Source organism: Amblyomma americanum, chromosome 1 (genome assembly GCF_052857255.1).
Source record: "Amblyomma americanum isolate KBUSLIRL-KWMA chromosome 1, ASM5285725v1, whole genome shotgun sequence".
Taxonomy (NCBI): Eukaryota; Metazoa; Arthropoda; class Arachnida; order Ixodida; family Ixodidae; genus Amblyomma; species Amblyomma americanum.
Genome location: NC_135497.1, coordinates 169,257,589 through 169,282,045, shown reverse-complemented (window position 1 = coordinate 169,282,045; position 24,457 = coordinate 169,257,589). Strand labels below are relative to the sequence as shown.

General features: G+C 43.4%; 1 protein-coding gene across 2 annotated transcripts; it reads left to right on the top strand.

The window, feature by feature from the left end:
- Positions 1 to 154: 154 nt before the first annotated feature.
- On the top strand, positions 155 to 23,996 carry LOC144114174 (alpha-tubulin N-acetyltransferase 1-like). Of its 2 annotated transcripts, none has more exons than XM_077647732.1 (9): positions 155 to 430; positions 786 to 840; positions 906 to 991; positions 3,941 to 4,106; positions 4,159 to 4,329; positions 6,684 to 6,704; positions 6,890 to 6,942; positions 12,264 to 12,340; positions 23,791 to 23,996. In XM_077647732.1, exons 1-9 carry the CDS (start codon positions 285 to 287, stop codon positions 23,928 to 23,930), a joined length of 915 nt encoding a protein of 304 aa, XP_077503858.1. In that variant the 5' UTR covers positions 155 to 284; the 3' UTR covers positions 23,931 to 23,996. The 2 variants fall into 2 exon arrangements, with proteins under 2 accessions (XP_077503858.1, XP_077503857.1); XM_077647731.1 differs by having other exon boundaries at positions 900 to 991.
- Positions 23,997 to 24,457: the final 461 nt, after the last annotated feature.

The following is a 24,457-nucleotide window of genomic DNA, read 5'->3' as shown; positions in this document are numbered from 1 at the left end:
TGAATAAAAATTCATAGTAACTGCAATGAAGAAAAATGTGCGAAGTATATGCATATAATAACGTTTTCTTACATGTTATAGGAACTTTTTGCATTATGCAGAGTCATTTAGAGTCAATCAGAGCTGTTAAGGTAGCCAATGCGAAAGCCGAAAGCCATCGTAGCTGCCAAAACAAACCAGGCAGCAAACGGCAGGACGGCAGTCGTCGCGGAGCATTAGAAGACTTGCATGGCTCTGCGCTTTCGTGCCGTTTCTGATGCCTTGTTTTTACTCTTTTCTCGGGGATGGAATTTCCATTTACTGTAGACTTTTTGGAATTTGAGTTTAATGTAATTGAAAAAGGCCTTAAAGTGCAAGATGCGTCCAAAGTCGGGCCACTACAGGACTTGCCCAACGACGAGCAGCATATATCTGTACACTCATCGTCGAGGTAACCATCTAGTTCTTTTGCGAACAATGTGCCCGTGTAGGCTGAATAGTCGAGTGGTGTTGCATCGAGCATTGTTGAAGCGCGAGTGTTATGTTTCAGATATTCCATTTATAGCCCCAGTTGAGATGGGTATGAAGCCTCAAGCGCACTGACAGCTCCAACAATATTGACGGCATGTGATGATGCCCATTATTGCAAACAAATAGAATAGAAGACCTTTTTTTTTTCTGTGGCAGCCCAGATACCTTCAAATGAAACTTGCATATGCCACAGACGAGTGCGTAGGTTGTGACAACGAATGCGTTGAAAGCTGCGTGGGTGGGTGTGTGACGCGCCTTTGCTTACTCCTCGGCAGAGTGCAGGAGCGCCTGGGCCTCGTCATTGATGCATTGGGCGAAGCATCCTGCGCGGTGAGTGGCCCGTGCGTATTCTTACTTGCCTCTTGACTCCTGGACGGGGCTGGCCGCAGGCGCAGGGCCTGCCAGCGCCGGTGACTACAAGCGACCGTTTGCAAAACTCGGGCCACCGTCTCTACGTTCTGGTCGAGCCAGGCGTCCGTGGGTGAGGTCCTAACATTTGATGTTCGTTATGCGTGTAGTATGTTTATTTCCCAGAGTGGAAGCTTGGGCGAGTTGGTGACGGTTCACTTGCCACATAGCGCTAAACAGACACGGACGCAGGGAGACAAACAGGACGGGCGCTAACTTAGAACTGAACTTTTATTGCATGAAACCAGGCATTATAAGCACTTTCCTAACAGTGAAGAAGAGGTAACACTCAAACAATGTTATTGTCGAACAACATTACGAATTAGCAGACATGAAATGCATTGCTTTGTCAGATAAAAATTCGAACCCGACCGCGGCGGCTGCGTTTTTATGGAGACAAAACGTTAAGGCGCCCGTGTGCTGTGCGATGTCAGTGCACGTTAAAGATCCCCAGGTGGTCAAAATTATTCCCGAGCCCTCCACTACTGCACCTCTTTCTTCCTTTCTTCTTTCACTCCCTCCTTTATCCCCTTACGGTGCTGTTCAGGTGTCCAAGGATATACGAGACAGATACTGTGCCATTTACTTTACCCAAAAACCAATTATTATTATTGTCAGATAAAAACACGGAGGCAGCACTGACACACTTATCTTCTTTTTGCGACATTATATTGAATGCCTCTATAATTTCCTTTGTAAGCTGATCTTTGTGGCAGTCAATGATAAGAGAGCTTTTAAAATCCGGATAACAACCAGAGCACTTCTTTGTTTTTCCATCTTTTTATTTTGCGTTGATGTGGCCAGCAAGATGCCCTTTGACACCATTCCTGACGTCATTGTTGTGTTCTTGCAACCTGTCATTCCCCGCCGCGGTGGCTCAGTGGTTAGGGTGCTCGACTACTGATCCGGAGTTCCCGGGTTCGAACCCGACCGCGGCAGCTGCGTTTTTATAGAGGAAAAACGCTAAGGTGCCCATGTGCTGTGCGATGTCAGTGCACGTTAAAGATCCCCAGGTGGTCGAAATTATTCCGGAGCCCTCCACTACGGCACCTCTCTCTTCCTTTCTTCTTTCACTCCCTCCTTTATCCCTTCCCTTACGGCGCGGTTCAGATGTCCAACGATATATGAGACAGATACTGCGCCATTTCCTTTCCCCCCCAAAACCAATTATTATTATTATTATTATTATTATTGCAACCTGTCATTGAGGTACCTGCCTGTCTGCCCTATGTATTTTAACGGAATAGAATAGATTACATTCTTTTCACAGGTGACATATCTGTCCTTATGCTTCTTTTTACATTTTTAGGCTTTTTTAGGACGAGGGTTCACGCGATTACACAAGTTTGATAACGTGTCAGGAGCGGAGAACAGTCCAAGGGTTCCTTGAGCTGTTAACAATGTACTTATCCTCGACGTTTTGCTCTTGGGATGGAACCATATACCTTCAAAAAATATGAGTTCCTATAGGCACTTGCATCGCTCCAATCTTAAGCGACATCTTTCTGGCATCAGTGGGCAGAGTTAGCTCAGATTCTGGGAGGTTTCCCTGTGGTTAAAATTTTTTGGTATGTAGACGACTATTTGGTTTTGACGAGTGTAAGCAGACAGAACTTTCACGGCACTGCAAGAAATCCTAAAATGCTTTAGCACGGCCTTATCTCCCTTAACCATAACTCATGAGATGCCAGGAGATCTATCTATTCAATTCCTTGACATAAAACTGCACCTCCAGGCGCATCACACCTGCTGGTCTTATTAACCACGGTGCAAAAAATGTCCTTCCGTACCAATCAGTGCATTCAAAAATAGTGAAATGTGCCATTGCTAACTTATGCCTCTCTAACGCGCTAAAAAAATCGTGTACACATTGTACAGCGTCTTGTTTTCTTAATCAGTGCACCAGGCTAAAAGGAGCAGGCTACCCGCCTTATCTTCTAGTTTCTGTGGCTCAGAAGTTGCTGAAGCATACAATGTCTAATTTCGGAAAGGCCGAACCGAGAGAGCCTATTCCAGAGAAGAAAAAAAAATAAAAACAAACAAAAAGTGGCTGCTATACCATATTGCCACACCCTTTCCCACAATCTAAAGTGGATAATGAGCCGTGTGAAAGTACAGTTAGTGTTCTCTGCTCCTGACAAGTTATCAAACTTGTGTAATCGCGTGAACCCTCGTTCTAAAAAAGCCGAAAAGTGTAAAAAGAAGCATAAGGGCCGATATGTCACCTGTGAAAAGAATATAATCTATTCTATTCTATTGAAATGCGGCTGGAAATACATAGGGCAGACAGGCAGGTGCCTCAATGACAGGTTGCGAGAACACAACAATGACGTCAGGAATGGTGTCAAAGGGCATCTTGCTGGCCACATCAACGCAAAAGAAAAAGATGGAAAAACAAAGAAGTGCCCTGGTTGTTATCCAGATTTTAAAAGCCCTCTTATCATTGACTGCCACACAGATCAGCTTACAAGGGAAATTATAGAGGCGTTCAATATAATGTCGCAAAAAGAAGATATGTGCGTCAGTGCTGCCTCTGTGTTTTTATCTGACAAAGAAATGCATTTCATGTCTTCTAAGCCTATAATGTTGTTCCACGATAACGTTGTTTGAGTGTTACCTATTCTTCACTGTTAAGAAAGTGCTTATATTGCCTGGTTTCATGCACTAAATGTTCAGTTGTAAGTTAGCGCCCGTCCTGTTTGTCTCCTTGCATCCGTGTCTGTTTAATGCTATGTGGCAAGCAAATGTTTATTTCACTAGAGTTAGTGGTTGGCTAGTTGGTATTGTAGATTTAAGTCTATAGCTTTCAGCGCAACGGCACAAGGCCAAAGAAGGTAAGAAGGATGAACAAAGCGCTGTGTTCATCTGTGTTCGTGTGTTTATATTTGCAGCTACCATTTTTTTTTTTTTGCGGAAGTGCTGTTCTCGCACTGTCTAAAGTGGGGCTGTGCAATCGCTATGTAGCTCAACAGTAGTAATTACATTGCTTGAACAGCGTTTGTGGGTGACTGGTAAATTTCAGAGCCATCGTGCTGGGCCTGCTGAAGGTTGGCTTCAAGCAGCTGTTCCTACGGGATGAGCACAGCCGACTATGTCAGGTGCGACCACTCTGCGTCTTGGACTTCTATGTGCACCATAGTAGGCAGCGACAAGGTTGTGGACGACGACTTTTTGACCGAATGGCCCAGGTAAGTGCTGGTGTTCCACTTGTCATGGTTTGACACTGGAATGGTCTCGCAGACGGAGAAAGTGACTGCAAATCAGCTGGCCATTGACCAGCCGTCTGAGAAGATGCTGGCATTCATGGAGCGGCATTACGGTCTCACTAAACCTCTGCCTCAAAGCAACCACTTCGCAGTTTTCGCTGGTTTTTTCAAGTCTTCAGTTGAGCAGCCACGGCCCCCTGAACAGGTACGTCACCGCAAGCTTGCTGGGCGCTGCACTTAATGTTGCTGCTTAGCATGCTGTGTGGTCAGAGTATCAAATCTTGTTACTCAGACTGCTGATACAGTAATATAAAATAAATTATTTCAAAAACTCTAGCAGACATATTAATTCTAAACTATTGCATTGCAGGCTCAAAGCATGTGATGTCATAGATGCAATTATAGATAGTTTGCATGTGATGCCAGGGGCACCATATTTGAGTGCAGAAGCTGGCATCCACAGTATACGTGGAAGCTGATTGGTGATAGGTGGATTAACAAAACACCCAGGTTTTCATCTTTTCTGGTCTCAAAGATGGCGGCAACTATGACTGCGGCACGAACTATGTCTAGTGCACCACTCATAGTTTGCACAATGTAGTTGATAATCAGCAGATCTTAGCTATGCTTCTGTTGTACTGACATCATGACTAGGCTAGGATCAACACAACCAAAGAGCAGTTATATACTTTGTAGCTCTGAAGCATTGTCAGTGTGCCTCTGTTATGTTGATATGTATAGAACAGCGGTTTGTTTCCATCTTGAGTGGAAGCACTGCATGCCCATTGCAGTCTCATTACCAATATGGCCAGGTCTAGACAGCAACCAAGAAGTGTCTTGTTATCAATGGTATGCTGCTATCTCTCCAATGAAGCAAATTTACTTGGGATGTGCTTTGTGGATGCTGTGCTGGAGATTTTTTTTGGCCGTTCTGTAAGACTGGGACACAATGCAGAAAGGAAGGGGATACAAAAATGGGTGCTGGTAACATTGATGTGAGGGGACCTATGCAAATGAGATGGAATGCATTAATAGCTTTGACAGTGAAGATTTTTATCTGAAGGAATGGAACTATGTGTGCACACCGTGTGGAATGTGAGTGATAGACGCAGTCGCACATATTTTATGTACTGTCAGTATCTGTTCTTCTTTCTGAGGTATTTGCCAATATAATGTTATAATGCATTAATGTAGGCAAAAGGAGCATATTATATGCTAACCGTTGTGCTGCTATTGGTAAAATATCAATTTCTGTCAAGTTCCCTGCAGACTATTGTCAAGTTGCAGCTGTGCTTCTTAGCTTGCCTTATATTCAGAACAATTGCCGCAAATATACCATTGATTACATGAATGGCTATAGTTAATCCTATTTTCAGGTTTATGGTTTGTTTTTATAGTGCACTGCTGGGAACAATAACTAATAAAGACTAAACTATGTCTTACAATTCTTACAGTGCACTCAAATCACAGCGCATGCTTACCCTCAGTCCTGCTCATTGCGCATACATATGTATGCCTCACGCACGTCGTCAGGTGCAGGGGGGAGCATGGTAATTTGACTGCATGATGCTTCATCATGACGCAGTCATTATCTGTGACTAGAGGAATGCAGATGAATGAGTATTGCCTGCAGCATTGGTCAAATTGGGGAGGGGCCTTGTTAGGCCGTGGAATTTGGTTCTGCAATTCAAACAAGTACAAACACATGCGCGTATGTTAAGGTGCGTGTTTATTGCAGGAATTTCACAATTGTGGGTAAGGCTATGATAGTTACATTTAATAGTGTAGTATAGATATATAAATAGCTTATGGATCTGCTTTTGCTAATTCATAATATGTTCATGGAAGTTATTCTTCCATGAAATAGAGATCAAGCTGGTTATATAGTAGATTTAAAGGTCTAGTTTACATAGGAGCCATAACTTTTTATAGTAGGTCTCTTGTCTTGCACAAAATAACTTGCAGTAGTGTGGCATAATTATTGTTTGCAGTGCTAGCACTTTTGTTGTCTGGCGTCTGCATGCAATGAAGAAAATGCATATTTGCTCATGGATCCAATGCCTCCTATACTCCGTTTCATACACCAGGTGCAACGCTGTCAAAGCTAGTGCTCTTGTTTGCGCTGCCTGCATCCGCGACTGAAAAGTAGTGAGGTCCTTGTGGCGAGCGAAACATATTAAAGGCTTTGCCTGCAGGCATACTACATGACACATTTCTCATCAGCTTGATTAAATACACTCTTGCTGCTGACGACTAGCCATCACTTTCTCGTGCCTTAGACCACTCTGGGACAGTACGCGGAGTAACACGCCTCCCTTTATTTTTGCGTACGGACTACTTCTGTACCTTTCACAGCATTGCACCTGATGTATGAAACGGAGTATAGAATGGCTGTCGTTAACTGTGCATTTGTGAGGTAGAAAAAAAACCTTGTCTTTTACCATTATTGTTCCTGTTGCACAGTAGTTTCCAAGTGCATTATATTCATGTACTACTAAGACTGTTCTTTAATCAATACTTACAAACAGCTTCACTAACATTATCTGTACTTTATTTCAGCACATCACGTGTGAAAAAGCTGTAAGTGTGCCTTTCATGTTTTACGAAGTTTAAAGTGTGCATAAATGGCATGTAGACTTCTGTGCAGCATTGCTACTCTATTTGGTCGTGTTCAGTGCTAAGCTACACCTCAAAATAAGATATGCATTACCACGTAAACCTACTGTCTTGATCAGCATAAGTTAACTGATTGAATCTTTGTTCAGGTGCGTACTCGGTTGCGACGCCCACACTCGTATGACTCCTCTTTGGTTGGCAGGTAAGCTAAATTAAGCTGTCATAACTACATATTTCTATGGAAGGAAATAGGATGGCTTCATTGGTATAACTTTTGCTCCTCTTATAGCTTAATGAGGAAGGATTAAATGGAATGTTTGGCTCACGTTTGGCTCGTGTATTATAAATGTTTGTCAAAGCATCTGTGTTTCTTCTCTTTAAATGTTTTCCACACTTTTCTTGTGGTAGCTGTCACTAATTTCAACCGATATCTATTTTGCTATGTGGCAGATCATTTGAAATGATGTTTTGATGGTGATAGTTGTATGAAGGACTTTCTTCGAGTTAAATGGGATCGATGTATGCTTCATATATTGTAACCAAGAACATCACCGTTCATCTGCTACCCAAGAAGAATGCTGGACCTGATCCGCAACAGATATGTGGTTTGGTTTATGGGATTTAATGTCGCAAAGTGGCACATGCTACGAGGGATGCCGTAGTGGGGGACTCCAGATAATTTCGACCACTGGGGGTTGTTTAACGTGCACTGACATCGCACAGCACATGGGCCTCTAGAACTTCGCCTCCATCGAAATGTGACCGCTACGGCCAGGATCAAACCCGTGTCTTTTGGGTCAGCAGCCGAGCACTGTAACCACTGAACCATCGCAGTGGTGCAAGAGATATTTGCGCTCAAGAGTAGTCACTCTCTTGAATATGTTGCCTGCAGTCATTTTGCTAAGGTCGGTGCCATAGCGGGTGCACTCAGAGGGGCAAGGGGGTTAGGTGCAAAAGTGCTGCTATTGCTGTTGCTTGTTCACTCCAGAAGAGGCCAGAAAGTTTTTCTTTACAGCTGTTTGTGCTGTATATTTCTGGGGACATAGGGAGAGTTATAAATGGTATAAGTTGTACTTTGCATTCGCAGATGATACTAAAAGTGGCATAAATCTTCCTGAGAACAATCGTGCTTTTGTACTAATGACATATTCAAAGTTTGCTTTTTTTTTCATAGAGAGTGCCAAATGCTGATAAACTGCCTGATTTGTGTGACTGATGCAGTTTGCTGTGCAGTCTTAAGTTTAACCTCTTAAGGGCTCATTAAACAAAAATATTGTTCCAAAATTGCCAATTTTTTTTATGATGTGAAGTGCTAGTAACATGTTTAAAACAGAAAAATATTTGTGAGTGCGAGAACATTTTATGGCAGATGATAATGTTTTATTGGTCATTTCTTGCTCCCTCATGTAATACCCCATACGTGGGGCCTTTGAGGTGTATTCTGAAACAAATTCCTGAAACTACAGAAAGTAAAGGTTGGCTTTGAATTGCCGTGCACAAAATACACTATTGATCCATAGTTCCCTTGAAACTAGACTACCATTCATGTGATAACGTTCAAAGCATGGTAGTGCGTAGAGGGCCTTCTGGCACCACCTGCGCCAGATCCCGGTTTCCTTGCAGATGTCATCTCGCTGTGTAGCAGACTACACAGTGGTTTGTCAGTTGTTGCTTCTCTGTTGGTGGGATTTGCGACGGAAAGTGGCCCTCAGCAAACCACTTCATGTATAGGGGACGTCCTGGCTGCCCTTTCTTCTTGGTACCACTTCTTCGTTTTGCTTCTTCCACTTTTTCACTTCTTACCGCTTCGTTCGTATCTTCTTGGTTCTTAGTATTTGAGTACTTGCTGATGACCTCCTCAACAAATTGCAGCTGGTACTCCAGACGAGGTGCTTTGCCTCCTCCTTTCTGATAGAGGACGAATGAATTGTAAGTCACCTCATCCAGTAAGTGTTGGAAGATCTTCTTGTATGAGATCTTCTTTCACTTCCATGGCACTGAGTAGCTGGACAGCATCTGATCTGCCGTGTAGACTCCTCCTATTGTATGGTTGTAATCCACAAGAACCTATGGCTTCATGGTTTGTTTGCCCATCTTTTCAGTAAATGGCACCATTTCAGCATTGTGTACAGTTGATAAAACAGTTACCAGTTTTCTTTCCATCCACTGTACAGTCAAACACTTGCCCCCTTTGAAAGGCATACCGGTAGATCTCTTGAGCAAGAGGTCAATCAGTTCTGGGGATGTGTAATAGTTGTTTGTTGTGATGCAGTAGCCTTTGTCTAGGAGGGGCTCCGCAAGGTTCAATAAAACTTTCAGTGCCGGTGCGATGGTTTCTATTCTTACTGACAAGGTCTTCAGGTTCGTGCCTTTCCACGTGTATATTACTGAGCTTCAAATATAGCCACTTTCAGACTCTCATAGCAAGAATGACTTGATGTCAAACCTTGCTCTCTTTAGAGGCATGTACTGCCTCCAACTGAGTCATTCTTTGAATAGCAACAAGATCTTGCCAACACAGCTGCGCTAGAAGTGCTTTTATTTTTGTGTATAGAAGATTGGGTACTGCTGCACAGTAGTACGGCTGTGGCAAGTGCAGGCATAGCTGGGGTTGGACCGTCTGTTGCACAATCTGTTTTATTTTCATTATTTATGAAGGCATGCTGTTTCCTGTCTTCCTTCCCTGACAAAAGCTTGTTCACTTCATTGGCGACAATGACAAATAATTTTTGGGTGAATCTTAACACTATCTCCTGCACTGCCTAAACAGCTAAGTTCTTCGATTTCGATTCCAGTTCGTACTTACTAAGCATCCATGGGTTGCCAGAGATAAGAGCTGAAGAAGGTTGACTGGCTGCTCATTCAGCAGTCGATAAATTGCCAGATATTGTATGCCTGAATTCTTAGGTACTAAGTGCCCACAGTCAAGACTGCCTTGTTTGTTGGTGGGCAGAACTACTTGTGTCAGCATGCAGATATTATCTTGTTGTAGCAGATGTTATATATCAGTTATAGCAGGGTGAAGCGGCAGTGATAACTTTACCAGAAGAGCCTTCTGTCCCCATCATAAGCATGTCCACTCCAAGGCTCAGGTGGATCACATGACCTCAAAAGGGTTTGTTCTTGGAAGCGTCCTCACCCAGATTCATGTGCCTGTTTTGGCTAAGGTTCAGGACACTGTTCTCTTCGCTTAGTAGGTGCACGCCACAGTTATTGGCTGCACCATATGATGGCAATGCTGATGCCATTTGCCTGGAAAAAGTCTACAGTCTATAGCTACACCAGTTGCAGCATTACTCTTGCCATTAGAATTGTAGAGTGCACATGAAGTGGGATTTTTAAGATTCTCTGAAGTACCCGGTTTGAAAAGTTTCACTTGAGTACATACCAGGTGTTTCAGGGAAGACGGCCTCTAATTTTTAAAATCGGGGTTTTTCAGGTAAAGGGAAGCTTTTTGCGGAATAATAATACTAGTGCTGTTGGGGGTAAAAAAACAGGCGAATTAGGTTAACTAGTAGAGCTTTTTGTGGCATAATAATACCAGTGTTGGTGGATGTCAAAAAACAGGTGAATTATGTTAACTAGTAAAGCAATTAACTATATTCTAATAGTTAACTTTTAACTATCACAGATAGGTGCTTGATTGCAATTAGAGATGTGTAACCGGCTGTTAATAATAGCCGTATCAGTTTTTAGAATTTCGAAAATGCACGTATCCTTGCCTCTGTGGCTTGGCTAATTTGAGCCATTTCTTGCACCATTCGAAAACCTTGCGCTTGAGGTAGGGCGCAAAGCAACGTCAAATCAAATCGTAACACATCTATCAAAAGTGACGTCAATCAAAAAGAGCTGACTGACATCAAAGCGACGTTAGCCAAAAAGGGGCTGAGGAAATATGTGCCCCTGGCTTGGGCCCAGAGCTTCAGTCCCCTTGCAATAGTAAGGGCTGAATGTTTATGCTTCTGGGAAAACAGTTTAATAGTTCTCATTGTTCCGTGTATCATATTTAGGTTTTTGGCGCAGTGCACCATTTCCTTTGAATAGTCCTTTTATAAGCATCACCTTCATATCTTATCTTGTGCAGACCAAAACTCTTGCTAACACAGGTCGGCTGAAAGTTTTAAAGTTCAGGTTGAAAAACGAAGAAAAGCTGGGTTTCGATCTGATGTGATCGCAGGTATGTGTGAGAGCCTCCTGCAGAAGTTCAGTAAGACAAGCCAAGAAAGGCATTTGATAACCAGAAGAAAGTGCAGGTGATCCCTAACATCCATAACCTCTCTTAGAATGTAAAAAGTATATCCAGCAGGTGAGTTGACCATTACCTTTTCCACCTCGTGCAAGCTTTGAAAGTTCTTTCCGATGTTGATAAAGATTAGCCCAAAGCTGTACTAAAACAAAACATGCCACAAGGTATCTGGAATGTGCGACAAACATTGTTTATCTGATACTGTTAAGCTGTGAGCATATGTACATCAGACAGACTGAAAGAAATTGATTGTTCATGGGAACGTTCCTTACCTATGGAATTGTATGAGGGTTCAACCTTGCTCTCCACCGTAAGGTATGCGGGTGCTCAGCTTCAGCGGGTGCTTGCCCGTTCAGTTCAGCTTAACAATGTTTCTGAAGAGAGCAAGCAAAAATAAAAACAGGAAGAGAGCTTATTTTATCAGGGAGACTGACTTGAAGGTCGCAATCATGCCCTGTTTCCTTATCAGACAAAGAATTGGTCTTTTGAACTGGTTATCTATGATAAGTGTTTTTTAACCTTTTGCTTGATGTGGTGATATTCCATTAAGTAAGGAGCCAGTGCTCATGTTTGACTTACGTGCTACAAATATTTTAACCTTCGAATGGACCATCTAGCCTCGAGCAAGTATTCTACCTATAATAATGTGAACTGCCAGGATGGCCGTCCTTTCTTGGGGATGCTGATTTCTGAGCGATTGCATTCACTTCTAGCTTCATTCAACACCTTACTTACCTCATTAATTGAGCAGAGCTTGTAATAGGACATAGTCATCCAGCCAAGGCTGATCTACTATTGACACCTGTGCATCTTGATTTTTTTTCGTAAATGGTGTGCCGTGCTTATGTACTTTTTTGTGTATGCTTTGCTCCAATGTCCAGACATCCCTTTTGTTTCCTTTTTTCATACTTTTTAACATAATTGCCAAGCTATTCTTTTTAAATGATTCCAAATATGCCCTCACCCTTCTAAGATGCCAAATTATTGCATACTGATGCATATTAGTATCAAGGCTTTACAGTGGCATGCTGCAGAAAACACATTTAGAAGGGTTGCGAGTTTCCTGTGTTGTGTAATTATAAAAATTTGCCTTTTTAGAACAGTGCTCATGTTCTGTGGTAAATAATGTTAACCACATGCAAAAATGAGAATACTCTAAAAGGAGCTTTGTATAATGCAGGAGCGTGCCTATTATTTTGAAAGTATGTTGTTCATATTTATATTTGATTTGCAAGCACGGCTCTGTATTTTATGACATTTGTTTCGGCTGGTTGCAGCTGCTTGGATTGGCCTTGTTGTGATGGGTCTCAACCGGTGAGCCGCTCTAGACAAGTCTACCGTGGCCGTCAAGCACGTGAGTTTTTCTTTTTTTCTGTCCAGATAAATGCAATGCGCTAAGTTTGAGGCTTTTTTCATCCGAGCAGTTAAACGCAAAAAAAAACCCTTCCCCTGGCCTAGGGCCAGACGAAAAGTTGTGATGAAGTTGCAGTTGCAGTGACGAAAAATCAATGATGAAGTTGGATTTCAAAGTAAATTAACGCAACTTGGCACCTTTCATTCCACATTTTTTTTGTTGGGAAAAGTGCTGCAGCTATGCAAGGCATCAAGCTGTACTACGGCAGTACTCTAAGCAAACGGTTTCATTTATAAACTTTGCATTTGTCTTTACTTGTCTGCTTATGCAGATGTCATATCAAGAAAGTAGTGTCTGCTAGGTCGTGGTAGATAGGCTTGGGTGCCTTGGATTTTTACCACTTCCGTCGGTATGCTAACCAAACAGTTACTTTCTTTTGACTGTGTACAAGGAAAAAGCCCCTTGGAAGCACTTCTTGATACTGTAAACTGCTCATATTGTATATGGCCAAAAAGCTAAATGATTGCTCTGCTGAGGAGTGATAAATGTCCACCATTTTCTCCCAAACTCTCCTCACCACTCGCGAGATTTTTCACAGTTGATAACTTTATGGTGTAGAAGGGAAGAGGCTGATGAAAAGGGATGCATGGGTAAATGTTGAATTTGACCCATTAAATCTCATTGTCGCAAATTCTTGACGTATCGTTTGCATGCCACATACTCATTACAACTTGGAGGCTGCGTATTCTCATCAGACCTGGTGTCCATTACAATGTGCATTTGTCTTTTACGGAATTCCTAAAAAACTCATCACTCCTGCAGCCTAAGTGTGATTGGAAGTCAGAGGGCACTCACTGTGCTCCCACATAGTCAGTTTTTCAAAAATTGTAAAAGGATAGGGGTGCTCTGAGCAGCCTCTCAAGTTGGTGAATTTGTCCAAATTGGATTCCTGCCCCCAGTGACCAAACAGCAGCAAAGTTGCTCATGCTTTTTCTTGAGATTTCTTGTAATTTTGATTTAAATATCTACTCTGTCATTCATGTGTTTAACTAAATGTACGCTATGAAACATTCACGTTTTTTAAGCCCAGAGGCCCATAGCAGAGAGCAGGAACCTCATTAGGGAAGGAGGAAGGACTGTTGAACTTAAAGCTGCCAGATTTCGTGTGTACATTCACAGGACCTGCAAAACTTGGATGTGTATTAGGATTAATGCTGACAGGCTGAAGTTTTGCTTGGGTCTGACGAAGATATAAAGTTCTAATGTCAATATGTTCTCAGTATTGGTCAAATGTTTAGGGGAATCCCCCAAGGTGGAGTAGGTTTGTAATAATTTGTAATAGATTTGTAATGTAAGTAGCCAGCGCTTTCCAATCAGAATGTATAGTGTGACTGTGAGGAAGCTGTGTGAAGAAAAAGGGGACATGAATGTGTGACTTCCAGCCAGCATTCAACTCCGCATCTCTCATTTTCTGTCAACTTTTGCAGGAAAAATAGCAAGACATTTGTTAGATAAAAAGCTATCTACTATCCCTGGGCATTTGAGTTGGTTTGAGGCCTTGGGGTTGGTTTTTCACACAACTCGGACCATCTGCATGAAGTGGACCAAATGCTGTTTGTTGCTGATTGGTGACATGCTGATTTCTAGAAATTTAGTGACACTAACAAAATTTTCATATTGGTTTTTGAATGTGGGTACATTAGCTAGCATAATGTTGAGGTAATTTTTTTTCTTTGATTCCTTCATAATTCGGGCTTTAAAGGGTAAAGGGCATGAAATAGAAGCTGGCACGAATTGGAATAAGGGCCTATTATTTTGAAAACTTTCTGCTTTCCCCGAATAATGTGCATGAAATGCTGGAGAAAAAAGTGGAAGACCGGAGATGCACTTGTGGATTGCATGCAGTGGATGCAGCCTGTAGAAGGTGTTTCCAAGAACAGCTTTACTGGTTTTAGTTTAATGCCTCCTCTTTAGAGCTCAGAGCAGACTTTCATGGAAACTGAACATTTTTGCCAAATGTGCCATCAGCATTTTAGCCAGCCTTTCGTCAACTCTTACCAGTCTTTTTCTCGTGCTTGAAAAACTTGAAAAGTAACTTTAGCAAAGTCTGCACCTGTTTCAGTTTTGTGCTTTTTGTGGGCTCAGTTTTTCTTTGAAAGCTTATATTTGGAGTCAGCTTTTTCTGGCAAAAAAGGGGCGCGAGAGTTGCGGAGTCGACTTATAAGCGGCAGTATGCCATATTACCGTATTTACGCGATTGTAAGTCGGCCCTCCACATCTCATTTCTGAAAAAAAAAACAAAAACAAAAAAACTTGGAGGTCGTTTACACTTGGCATTTAATAACAGAACCCAATAGCACTATCCTGCGTCCTCTGGTTATCGCCAGCCGCTATCGGCTGTCATGCAAGGGAGCGCCCGTGGGCACATTCCAAAATGAAAATATATTAGTAACTGGACTACTCGTCCACACTTGCGCCATCAACCTCACTAGCACTGCCGTCGTGATAGCTGCTGCGATTCCACAGCTCATCGCTCTAACATCATTGTGCAGTGAAATCCCACACTTCGCAAACAGCCACATCACGACATTGTGTGGAACAGCTGAAAATTTTGCCTCGCTGCAGCTGCCACACCTATATCACCCATTGCGAACGTTGAACTTGCGGCCCGGCATGCAGTTCGTTTCTTGAGCGTGAAGAATGACAGCCATTTGAATGTAGCCCTGAACGAGCGCTGATCATTCACCGTACCCAGAGCACAAATGACGAATGACGCACGTCATTAAAACTTGTGAAACGCGGCCGGCAGTACTTGAATGCGTCATAGCCAAAGAGAAACTCGACTGCCACCATCGGCCGCCTCGCGTGGGGTGGGGATGCCGGTTCTGCGCGTTGATGTAGCAGCTGCTCAAGGCCAGCACTAAGAGCGATGCGACGGAGCCGCGCAGCAAAAATGCAACTATGCTGTAGCATGCCTGATATCTCATTTGTCTCGCCTTTATTTATGGTGGGTGCGATGCTTTGTTTTCGATTTTTAGTCGACCCCCCCCCCCCACTTCGGATTTTCAATTTTTGAAAAATGGGTTGAATTACAATCGTACATATATGGCACATTCAGCATTATGACCTTTGTTGTAGGGTCTTTTAGGACATGTTCACGAAATCTCCGTGTAATTTGTGCACCCCATTTTTGAAGCCTTACTTCTAGGAAGAGTGCTCAAATTGTGTGAGTAAATACGATAATTTCTTCCTTAACTCTTTCGTTACCATGGGAAAAATTACTGTTTTTGATAGGTCTCAGACAGAATTTATTCCTGCAAAATACATGAAGTGCAAAAGAAATGCAAAATTCATGGCAGTGGAATGTACTTTCCGAACACATTTATTTCAACACATTTACATGGTGTAAATATTGCAGAAAAAATTGGCAAACACACAAGAAAGTAGAAAATTAAGAAAAAAGTTGTATTGACAAGATATCTTTTGGAGAAAAAGTATTAAGAACATTCTGGAAAGTGCAAAATGTTTGGAATTTGTTTATAAACTAGCCACTAAAGGTTTTGAAATATAACTCAAACTTTTTGAGCTACAAAGCTTTTTCTCACTCATGAAAAATGGCCGTTTGCTAAGTAAAATGTAATGTATAAAAATATAGCCTGATAAATGTACTTTTCAACATTATTAGTTCGAGTTAAGAATGCTTTTGAAGAAGCCGAAAGAAAATTCCAGAAACACAAAGTGTGTCCACCATAACATTTGTGATGATCAACTGACATGAAGATTGAAAAAGGTAATGAAATACTTGAAAATGCTGCAGAATGCTTTGGTTTTACAAGAAACTATTTTATACCTGTGCTACATGGGTATGTTCGAGTGACATCTGAGTCGAATGGCATTCGGACTCAACGGGCTTCCGTGGTGCTACACGACACTTTCCAAACTCATTCGAAAGCTTCAGCTCGTTTTCAGTACACGACGACGATGACGGCGGTCACTGCATTCACACTAGTTCCACAACGACACCATCGTGGTCAACATCGGCATATGACCGTACAGTACAAGCTCGTTAATTCGAACTCGAAGGGGACCGGAAAATGGTTCGAATTAAGCGAAGTTCGAATTACCGAATGGGCGCTAGAATGAGCTGTCATTGCGCCCCACCACACGGGCAGAGTATGAAGCAGTCACATCTAGACCCATTATCGCATGCTAGTTTGTGGCGGGTGATTCTGAGAATTAAATTCGTGCGACTCTATTGGAAAATGAAATACATTGATTGTCCAGTTATGCACCAAAACAAGTACTGGAATGCATTTGCATGAGCAGCGAGCTTTATTGCTGGAATGTAGGACACTATTTATGCTCCAAAACATGGGGAGGGAATCGGCAGTCGCCTTTTCCTATCCTCCTCTTCATCTTTCACTTTCCTATCTCTTTCTCACAGCTCTCCTATACCCTACTCACTTCTTGGTTTTTCCTTTTCTCCTGGCGGCAAGGGTTAACCTTGTGTGACCAACTACCCTGTGTTGCGTCATATTTTGTTATAGTTGAGGTGTACAGCTGGCGTGGGCAGGACTTGCTTTCAAGTTCCTGTCCCCTCTCTTTGTTGGTGGCTGGCACCATGACCGAATAACTACATTTTTTTTTATGGCTCCCCCCCTTTCAAAACCAGATCGCTCTCTCAAAAGAGGGCGGAACGAGGCAGACGATTTCTTTCAAAAAAGAAAAGTAAGTTTTCCAAAATATCACGTGATCCATAGTGAAGAACAAGATAAGCAGGCAAGAATAATATCCCCTTTCCTTGTGTCAATGTGCTTGACAGAAACATTAGGCATTGGCTATATGCTCTCAAAAATGGCTAGCGGCGATTTATTGCTCGAACTGTGCGACGATGTCCAACACTCTAAGCTCTCCAACCTAACGTCCATAGGGGAAAATCCTGTCTCCGTGACTTCCCATCGATCACATAACACTGCCTGAGGCGTGATATCAGAAAATGATTTTGTTCACATCACCGAAAAAGAAATGCTCGAAGGGCTCACCGACCAAGACGTCATAGATGTCCACCGAATCAAAATCTGGAAGGACAATAAGGAAATAGACACCAAACACTTGATCCTTACTTTCAACACCAGCACATCGCCCGACACAATCGACGTGGGATATTTGAAAGTTAATGTAAGACCATACATACCCAACTCTCGCAGATGTTTCAATTGTCAAAGGTTCGGCCACGGCTCACAGAATTGCTGCGGTCGCAAAACTTGCGCAAAATGTACTTCGAATGATCACCAGTCTGACGGATGTGACGCAGCCCCGAGCTGTGCAAACTGTGAAGACCATGCTGCATACTCCAGGGCGTGTCTGTCCCGGAAGAAAGAAAAAAAGATAATCGCCATAAAAACAAAGGAAAACATTTCATTTAAAGAAGCGAGAAGACGTTTTGCGCTTACAAACACATTCTCCTTCACAGCAAAACAAAACTTCGCTGATGTCGTGCGCATGGGCGTAGCACCACACAGCAATCCGGCACCTGCCAAAGCCGCTTTCACAGAGCCTATGGCAGGGCCATCCACGCCCCAGGCAGAATTAGCGAAAGCTGCCCTGTCATTGCCAAAGCAGGGAGTGCCGGTCCGTGGGTCACCATCCTGCAGGACCTCCTCCCGTCAGGAGAGGCCTGAAACTAACACAACCGCGGCTGCGCGGTCCTCCAGCACCTCTGGCGAGGTGATGGATGTAAATCCCAGTCCGCCCACTTTGCAGCGGTGGAACAGCTCTCTTGAGCGGAAAAAAGACAGGCCCCTCATAACAGGCCCACCATCTAAGTAACACCCCTTTCATTTCCTCTCAAAAACAAGCATGGCTTTTTTAATTCAGTGGAATTGTAGAGGACTTTTGTGGATTTGCAGGGACATAACACATATTTTAGGGACAATGTTACCCATAGTTTTGTGTCTTCAGGAGACCAGTCTTGGTCCACAACATGTGCATATCCTAAAACATTATAAAACTTTTAGACACGATCGAGAGCAGGCAAATCGACTGTAGGGAGGCGTCGCCATTGTCGTTCAAAGCGGCATCCCTACTCAAGAAATCAAGCTCAATACAAAACTTGAGGCGGTTGCAGTCAGCATCGTCAGCTATAAAACACTAACAATCTGTTCCGTATACACTCCTCCACATTTTACATTAACAGTCTATGATCTACAAGAACTGATAGATGAACTTCCAGAGCCATATCTGCTAGTTGGAGACTTTAACTCTCACTCCCCTTTTTGGGGAAGCGAGCGCTGCGACTCTAGGGGGCAAACAATCGAAGATTTTGTTCTCACAAACAATATGTGGCGACTTGGGTACTGGCAGCTTATATGGCGACTTGGGTACTGGCAGCGAGTGCGATCAAGGTCCGAAAAATCGAGCAGTCAGTTGCGGTGCGTTCGAAATTTCAGGCGCTCTTATACATTGGCTCTATGGGCCATGTCGCGGTGCCGCGAAAAAGTCCAAATAATCAAGCATGTCCGAAAAATCTAACGTCTTAATTTTCAGTCGACTGTATTTAATAGAACTAAAGCGCAGATTGGGTTTTATGTCATGCAGACGGGCACTAGCTGTTCCTACATAGCGATGTAAACAATACTGAGTCCAGTCGTCTTCATCGGAGCACCTCGGGGAATAGGAAAATTTCTTTTTCACGTGGTTAATGTTCACTGGTGCACTATTATACAGAAGCTGTTTGCTAAACGAACAGCAGAAAAAAGCAAGCAGTGGGTATCAAAATGAACAGCCACAGAACAGAAAGCAGTCGCGTGGCTTTGGGCGGGGCGAAGGGGCGGCGGCAGCGACGGCTATTGGTCAGTTTGGGCTGTGTTCGCGTTTCGAAGGTGCGGAGCTCCGTCGGCTCGAAGGTCATCTGAACCAAATGCCGTTGAAAGCCTTCGTGTAGCAGTGTAGGTTTGGCAGTCTAGTCGAATGACATTCGGTTGGAAGGCATTCGAAATGCCCGTGTAGCAGGGGTATTAGAAGACATATCATATGATTTACGATCAGCATACCACAGCAAAATCACACTGACAGGCTCACTCACAAAAGTTTAGTCAGCCTATGGGCTCACTCAAACTCACTCGTACAAGCCCAGGCTGACTCGAGCTCATGAACTCGCTCATTTAGGCTCAACTCATTTAGACTTCTGACTCTCACCTCATCCAGGATCAGCCACTCGTTAACGACATACAACTCACTTTGACTCGTGATCCATCTGGACTCACTCATTTCGACTTGACTCATTTGGGCTCGCGCTTTCGTTTAGACTAAAGACACACATGAGCTCACTGAAGTGCCCTAGTGGCATGCCTCCGAGCCAACGACGCACAAAAAGGATCCCCTCCATGCAGTGACTTGTTAAACTCTGTCGAAGCTTCCGGCACATTGCCACGTGGCTGGTTACCGCACCCACGTAAATTAGCAAAGGAAAATGAACAAAACAGTCTTCCTTGCTTCTGCGGAGTCTTATTCTTCAGTCTCCTCAGGTGTCGCCAAGCTGCCTCGCCCTCAAGCGTCCTTGGTTATGGCAGAAATCTTTCCTCTCTTCCACTTTAAGCAAACAAGGAGGGAAGAAAAAGCTAAGCATACACCGTCGTTGCGAAAACACAGACCATGATGTGAGCCTTGACTTGGATCATGATTTGAATGAGTTTGGACCCACTCACAACTCATATCATGATCTGAATGTGAGTCTGGACTCATTCACCACTAAGATCATGGCTTGAATGTGAACCTGAGTGAGTCGACTCATTAGGGAGTCTGCCGACCAATGGTCGGAAGACGTCCAGAGCTTTCGTGAAGAGCTTCGGGCTACTACGGAGCATCAATCCTAGGTCGGTGCTCTGATATGTACTGAGCCTGAACTTGGTTCTTTTTTATGGTAGACGGAAGTAAGTCTTGCCCATTTGATGTCAAGACACTACAGAAACCAAAAATATTGTTCATAACATCAGTGCGATGCGTAAACCGGCTCCAGGAAGGAACAAACAGACGAAGCGGGAAACGAAGTTTGTGGGTTGAGAGGTGTGCATGTTTCGTGCTTAGGTTGCACAGTTTATTCATCAGAATTAAAATTTAGTGAAGCAATATCATTGTCAGTCCCTGCTGCTGGATGCATCGAAAAAATTTGCAGCAGAATCCCACAAAGTGGTTTTTTTTCTGAGTGCACACTGTCTCCGTGGCAGATTCTGGGCTGCAAGAACACTGCGCTGGAACCTCCTCTTCAAGGGCGTTTCAGAAATTAGCGCCGTGCGGGAAAAGTGCAAACTATGCAAAAAGTGAAAGTAGTGTCTAAACAACCTACAGATGTTGCGTCAAGTCCACAGTGGCCCCGGTAGCACTGAAATTGTCTTCAGATCTGTCGATCACCATTGATCGATGCACAGTGGCGTGGTAACGAAAGAGTTAGCACACTGTGAGCTTAATTTGAAAGAAGTAGCCCACAAAAGCAGAAGTACATATCTCTGACAGCATTATCACATCAGATGTTTGTCAGATATGAATGAATACAGCTTTTATGCCTTGCATGGGTGACGGGGAAAGAACATGAAGCGTGGGGATTACCATTTAATTTCTCACATTGGCATAGATCTATAATTCCACCATTGATTGGGAAAAACTAGTGTGTGTGCTTTTCTGGAGAAAACTTAGGTTGGAAATGCCAAAAAGTGTGATCTTCTCTTTGGTGTGGCCCACTGCGTATGTACAACAGTGCAAGTGTGGCATCTTGTAACGGAAAGATGTACATACAAGAAGTTTCTTTTGAAAAAAATGCACGCAAAGCTTTTTTTGCCTGAAATGTTTTGAACATGCTAAATAGGAAAAGTGCAATGTGAGCACTCAGCACTCCCAGCATCAATGTGGTTGGTGTAGGATCACAGTAGTGCATAAATTCTTTGCTAATGAAGTCTGAGTATTCTGAAAGGATCATCTGTTACTTGTGAATGGACTACAGTGTACTTGCAATTTGACTGAAGCCTGCGTTCTCAGTAGAAAAAAAATCTCTATATAATGAAAAGGTTTTGGGACTGAGCACTAATCTTTGAAATGCAGTTTTGCACATGGTTTGACAGTAATATTTACTGATAATATGCTTCAACTCTTTTATCTTGTGAGAAATGGTTGGTTTAGGTGGTGCTTTTAATTGTTGTTTGGAATTACCTAATGTACAATGCATAAAAATGAAGCAATTGAACATACTTTATTTTGTAATGTGTTCCTAATATAGAAATCTTTGGCTCTACATTGCAATTTTATTTTTCAGCAATAAAATTGGTAGAAAATTATGTCAAATACTCATGATATAAGGTTATAGCATAAAATTGCATTATTTAGAAAGTTTGAGGGACACAAAATGTTTCTTCTTTTCTTGGCTGCTGTACTTGGGAATTTGGGAATTCCAGTGCTCTAGTTTGTAAACCATTTGAGCTACAAAAATGTTTGGTACCCTATATAAACTGTTTCTTGGATGCAGTACAAAAAATTTTTTCTATATAGAGTCTTTGCAAAAACATTTTTGAATAGAAGTTTATGTATGTGTGCTACTGAACAGTAGAAGCTGAATTAATTGTTATGAAATTGTAGTGCACAAGAAAAATTGATATATAAAAGTTTAGTGTGTATAACTGCAGAAATTTGGATTATATGTGTGTATCACAAGAGAAAAAGATTGGCTGCAATGTATAATGTGCACAGAATGTTTCAAATATTAGTGACTGACAGGGATACATAAAAATAGCTTTAGCTTAGTCTGTTTGCGCTCCTGGATATTAGCCTGAATAAGAAAAATGCCTCCTTGATATTATCCTGGGAATAACAAGACCAGAAAGTAAGCTGGCTTCACTCCAGTAGAGATGCAATCATAGGAGATTGAATGCCCATGTAAATGAACAAGCCAATGGATGATGCGTCTGCATGAGCACATTTTTTATTTATCCCAAAGTGACGGCTTGCTTGCTTGGGATATCCATCCAGGCATACTTACTCGTCCTGGCTCAAAACCTATTCCTTTTAGTGTGAAAAATCATCCACCTGAAAAAATTGATTGCTTTTGTGAGCTGTTTGGCTTGACATTATGGCACCATTGTCTTCACAGCATAGTATCATCGTAAGATACAGGAACTATTTCTGGGCAAAAGGTTTTGTCCCGTGCAGGCTCCAGCTAGTCTTGGCTCCATTACGTACACATAGTAACGACCATAATACTGTCAACATCCATGCAACATTTTGAAAGACCAGTTAACGAACTGCAGGCAGAAAATGAAGCCTCCTGATTTGCAGCAGTTGATGTTCTCTGCTAGCCTTTTTGGGATTTTGTTCGCCCAAACTAAACTCAGATTATATGGCATCATCCTGGCTCGTTGCTCCACACCCAGTAGTCGTGATACCTAGTAGCATTCTCAGAAAGACCTGGCTGTGAGGAAGTTTCACATGCTCACTAAGTAAAGTTGCACACCATGCCTTTTTGAACCGCATCAAAATTGCCTTGTGGCAAAAAGTTAATTATATTCAAAAACCAAAGTTTATTTTTTTGGATGTATAACTGGTGGCAGGACTAGTTGTAAAGTGCATTAGAAGCTTTGATATAGCACAGGATTTCTGTGGGTCGCCAGTGACCTATGCTTAATAGGCACGCTAAAGAGCTCGGATGAGGTTAGTATATCTGAATTCCCAGGAACTGCTTCATCTTTAAAGCAAATTGATTTTTGCCATTCACTTAGGCGTAACTTGTTGCCGGGATACAGTTGAAAGGATAGACAACACCATTTTGTCACTTCACCTCTAGAGTAAGAATTCAGGGTGGGCTCAAACTTTCTCAAACTGTTCCTCACTTGAAACCCTGTGTGCACACTGGCCATACATTTACAAAGCTGCATTATTGGAATGCAGTACAGAAATGGCAGGCATTAGTTTCTTTGAATTTGCAGTAATGAGGTATAAATGGGAGTAAAATCTTTTAGAGTACTGGATACCGAGGAGTTGGATATCTTTGAAATTCGGTACAGGCAGTTCAGGTTGACCCTTGGTAACAAGCCATAAAAATAGTTGCAGCTTTTGTTGATGTTGCACTGTTCAGTTTTTAAAGCATCTGCTGCCAAAGATTTGTTTTATTTTTCCTTTGTGCTTCCTTTTTATGCATTGTCTGGTTAATTGGAAAAGAGGCACAGTCACGTTGATATGTCTTTATAGAAGCACTCATCTGGCACCCTGTGCTTGGTTCGTTTGTGGCGTCTAGCGTCGTTACAAGCTCGGGGCACCGCTCGCGTTCACTCGTGAGTCTTTATGGGGTGCATCCCGGTGTGCGATGTTGACGTCGCGACCGGGCATCTATCACGGGGCGTTCGTGGTAGAACATGAAGATCTGCATCAAGGAGTCACAGGGCCCTGGTGAAGTCAAGTCGTTCTCGCAGAGGGCCGTGCCGCTGAAAGCCGAGGTTCGTGGACGCCGACCCGGGAGCCGCTACAGCCGCGTTGCTCGTCCAGGTGCTCCAGTTCATGGGGGATCTTCGGCCTGCCGCCGCCCGACCACTGCCGAGCCAGCTGGCACTGAGGCCGCTGCTATTTATTTATTCGCGTTCAATAAAGAACCCTGCGGCTCGAGGGTCGCACCGGTGTACAGGGGCCTTGGCCTAGGGGGGCAATCTAAGCAGCAGCGTGGGCAGCAGCAGCAGCAGCAGCGTCGGCGCGTCCCGACCGGCGCCGTCGGCCGCCTCCAGCTCTAGTGGTGGTTGCTGCTGTGCGGCAGTTTGCGCGACGGCCGGCGTAGGATGGGCACAAGGCAGGCACTGGCTGGCGTTAGGCGCCATACAGCTACGCGCCACGACTTGTAGCGGCGGCCGGCACACGCAGGTGCCCTGCGAGCCGCAGTGGGCACCGCGGGGCAGGCACTGCTCGTCGAAGTTGCACGGCCAACCGAGCATGGCAGCGTGGCGACACGTGGTGTGGCGGGACGTGAGGCGCACCGGCATGGCGCCTTCACACCTGCAGAGGCCCTGGCGACACACGGCGCCTCGAGAAACGCATGGCTCCGGTCCGCGGCATACGTCGCTGAAGAGCGAGCCCACAAAGACTGAATCG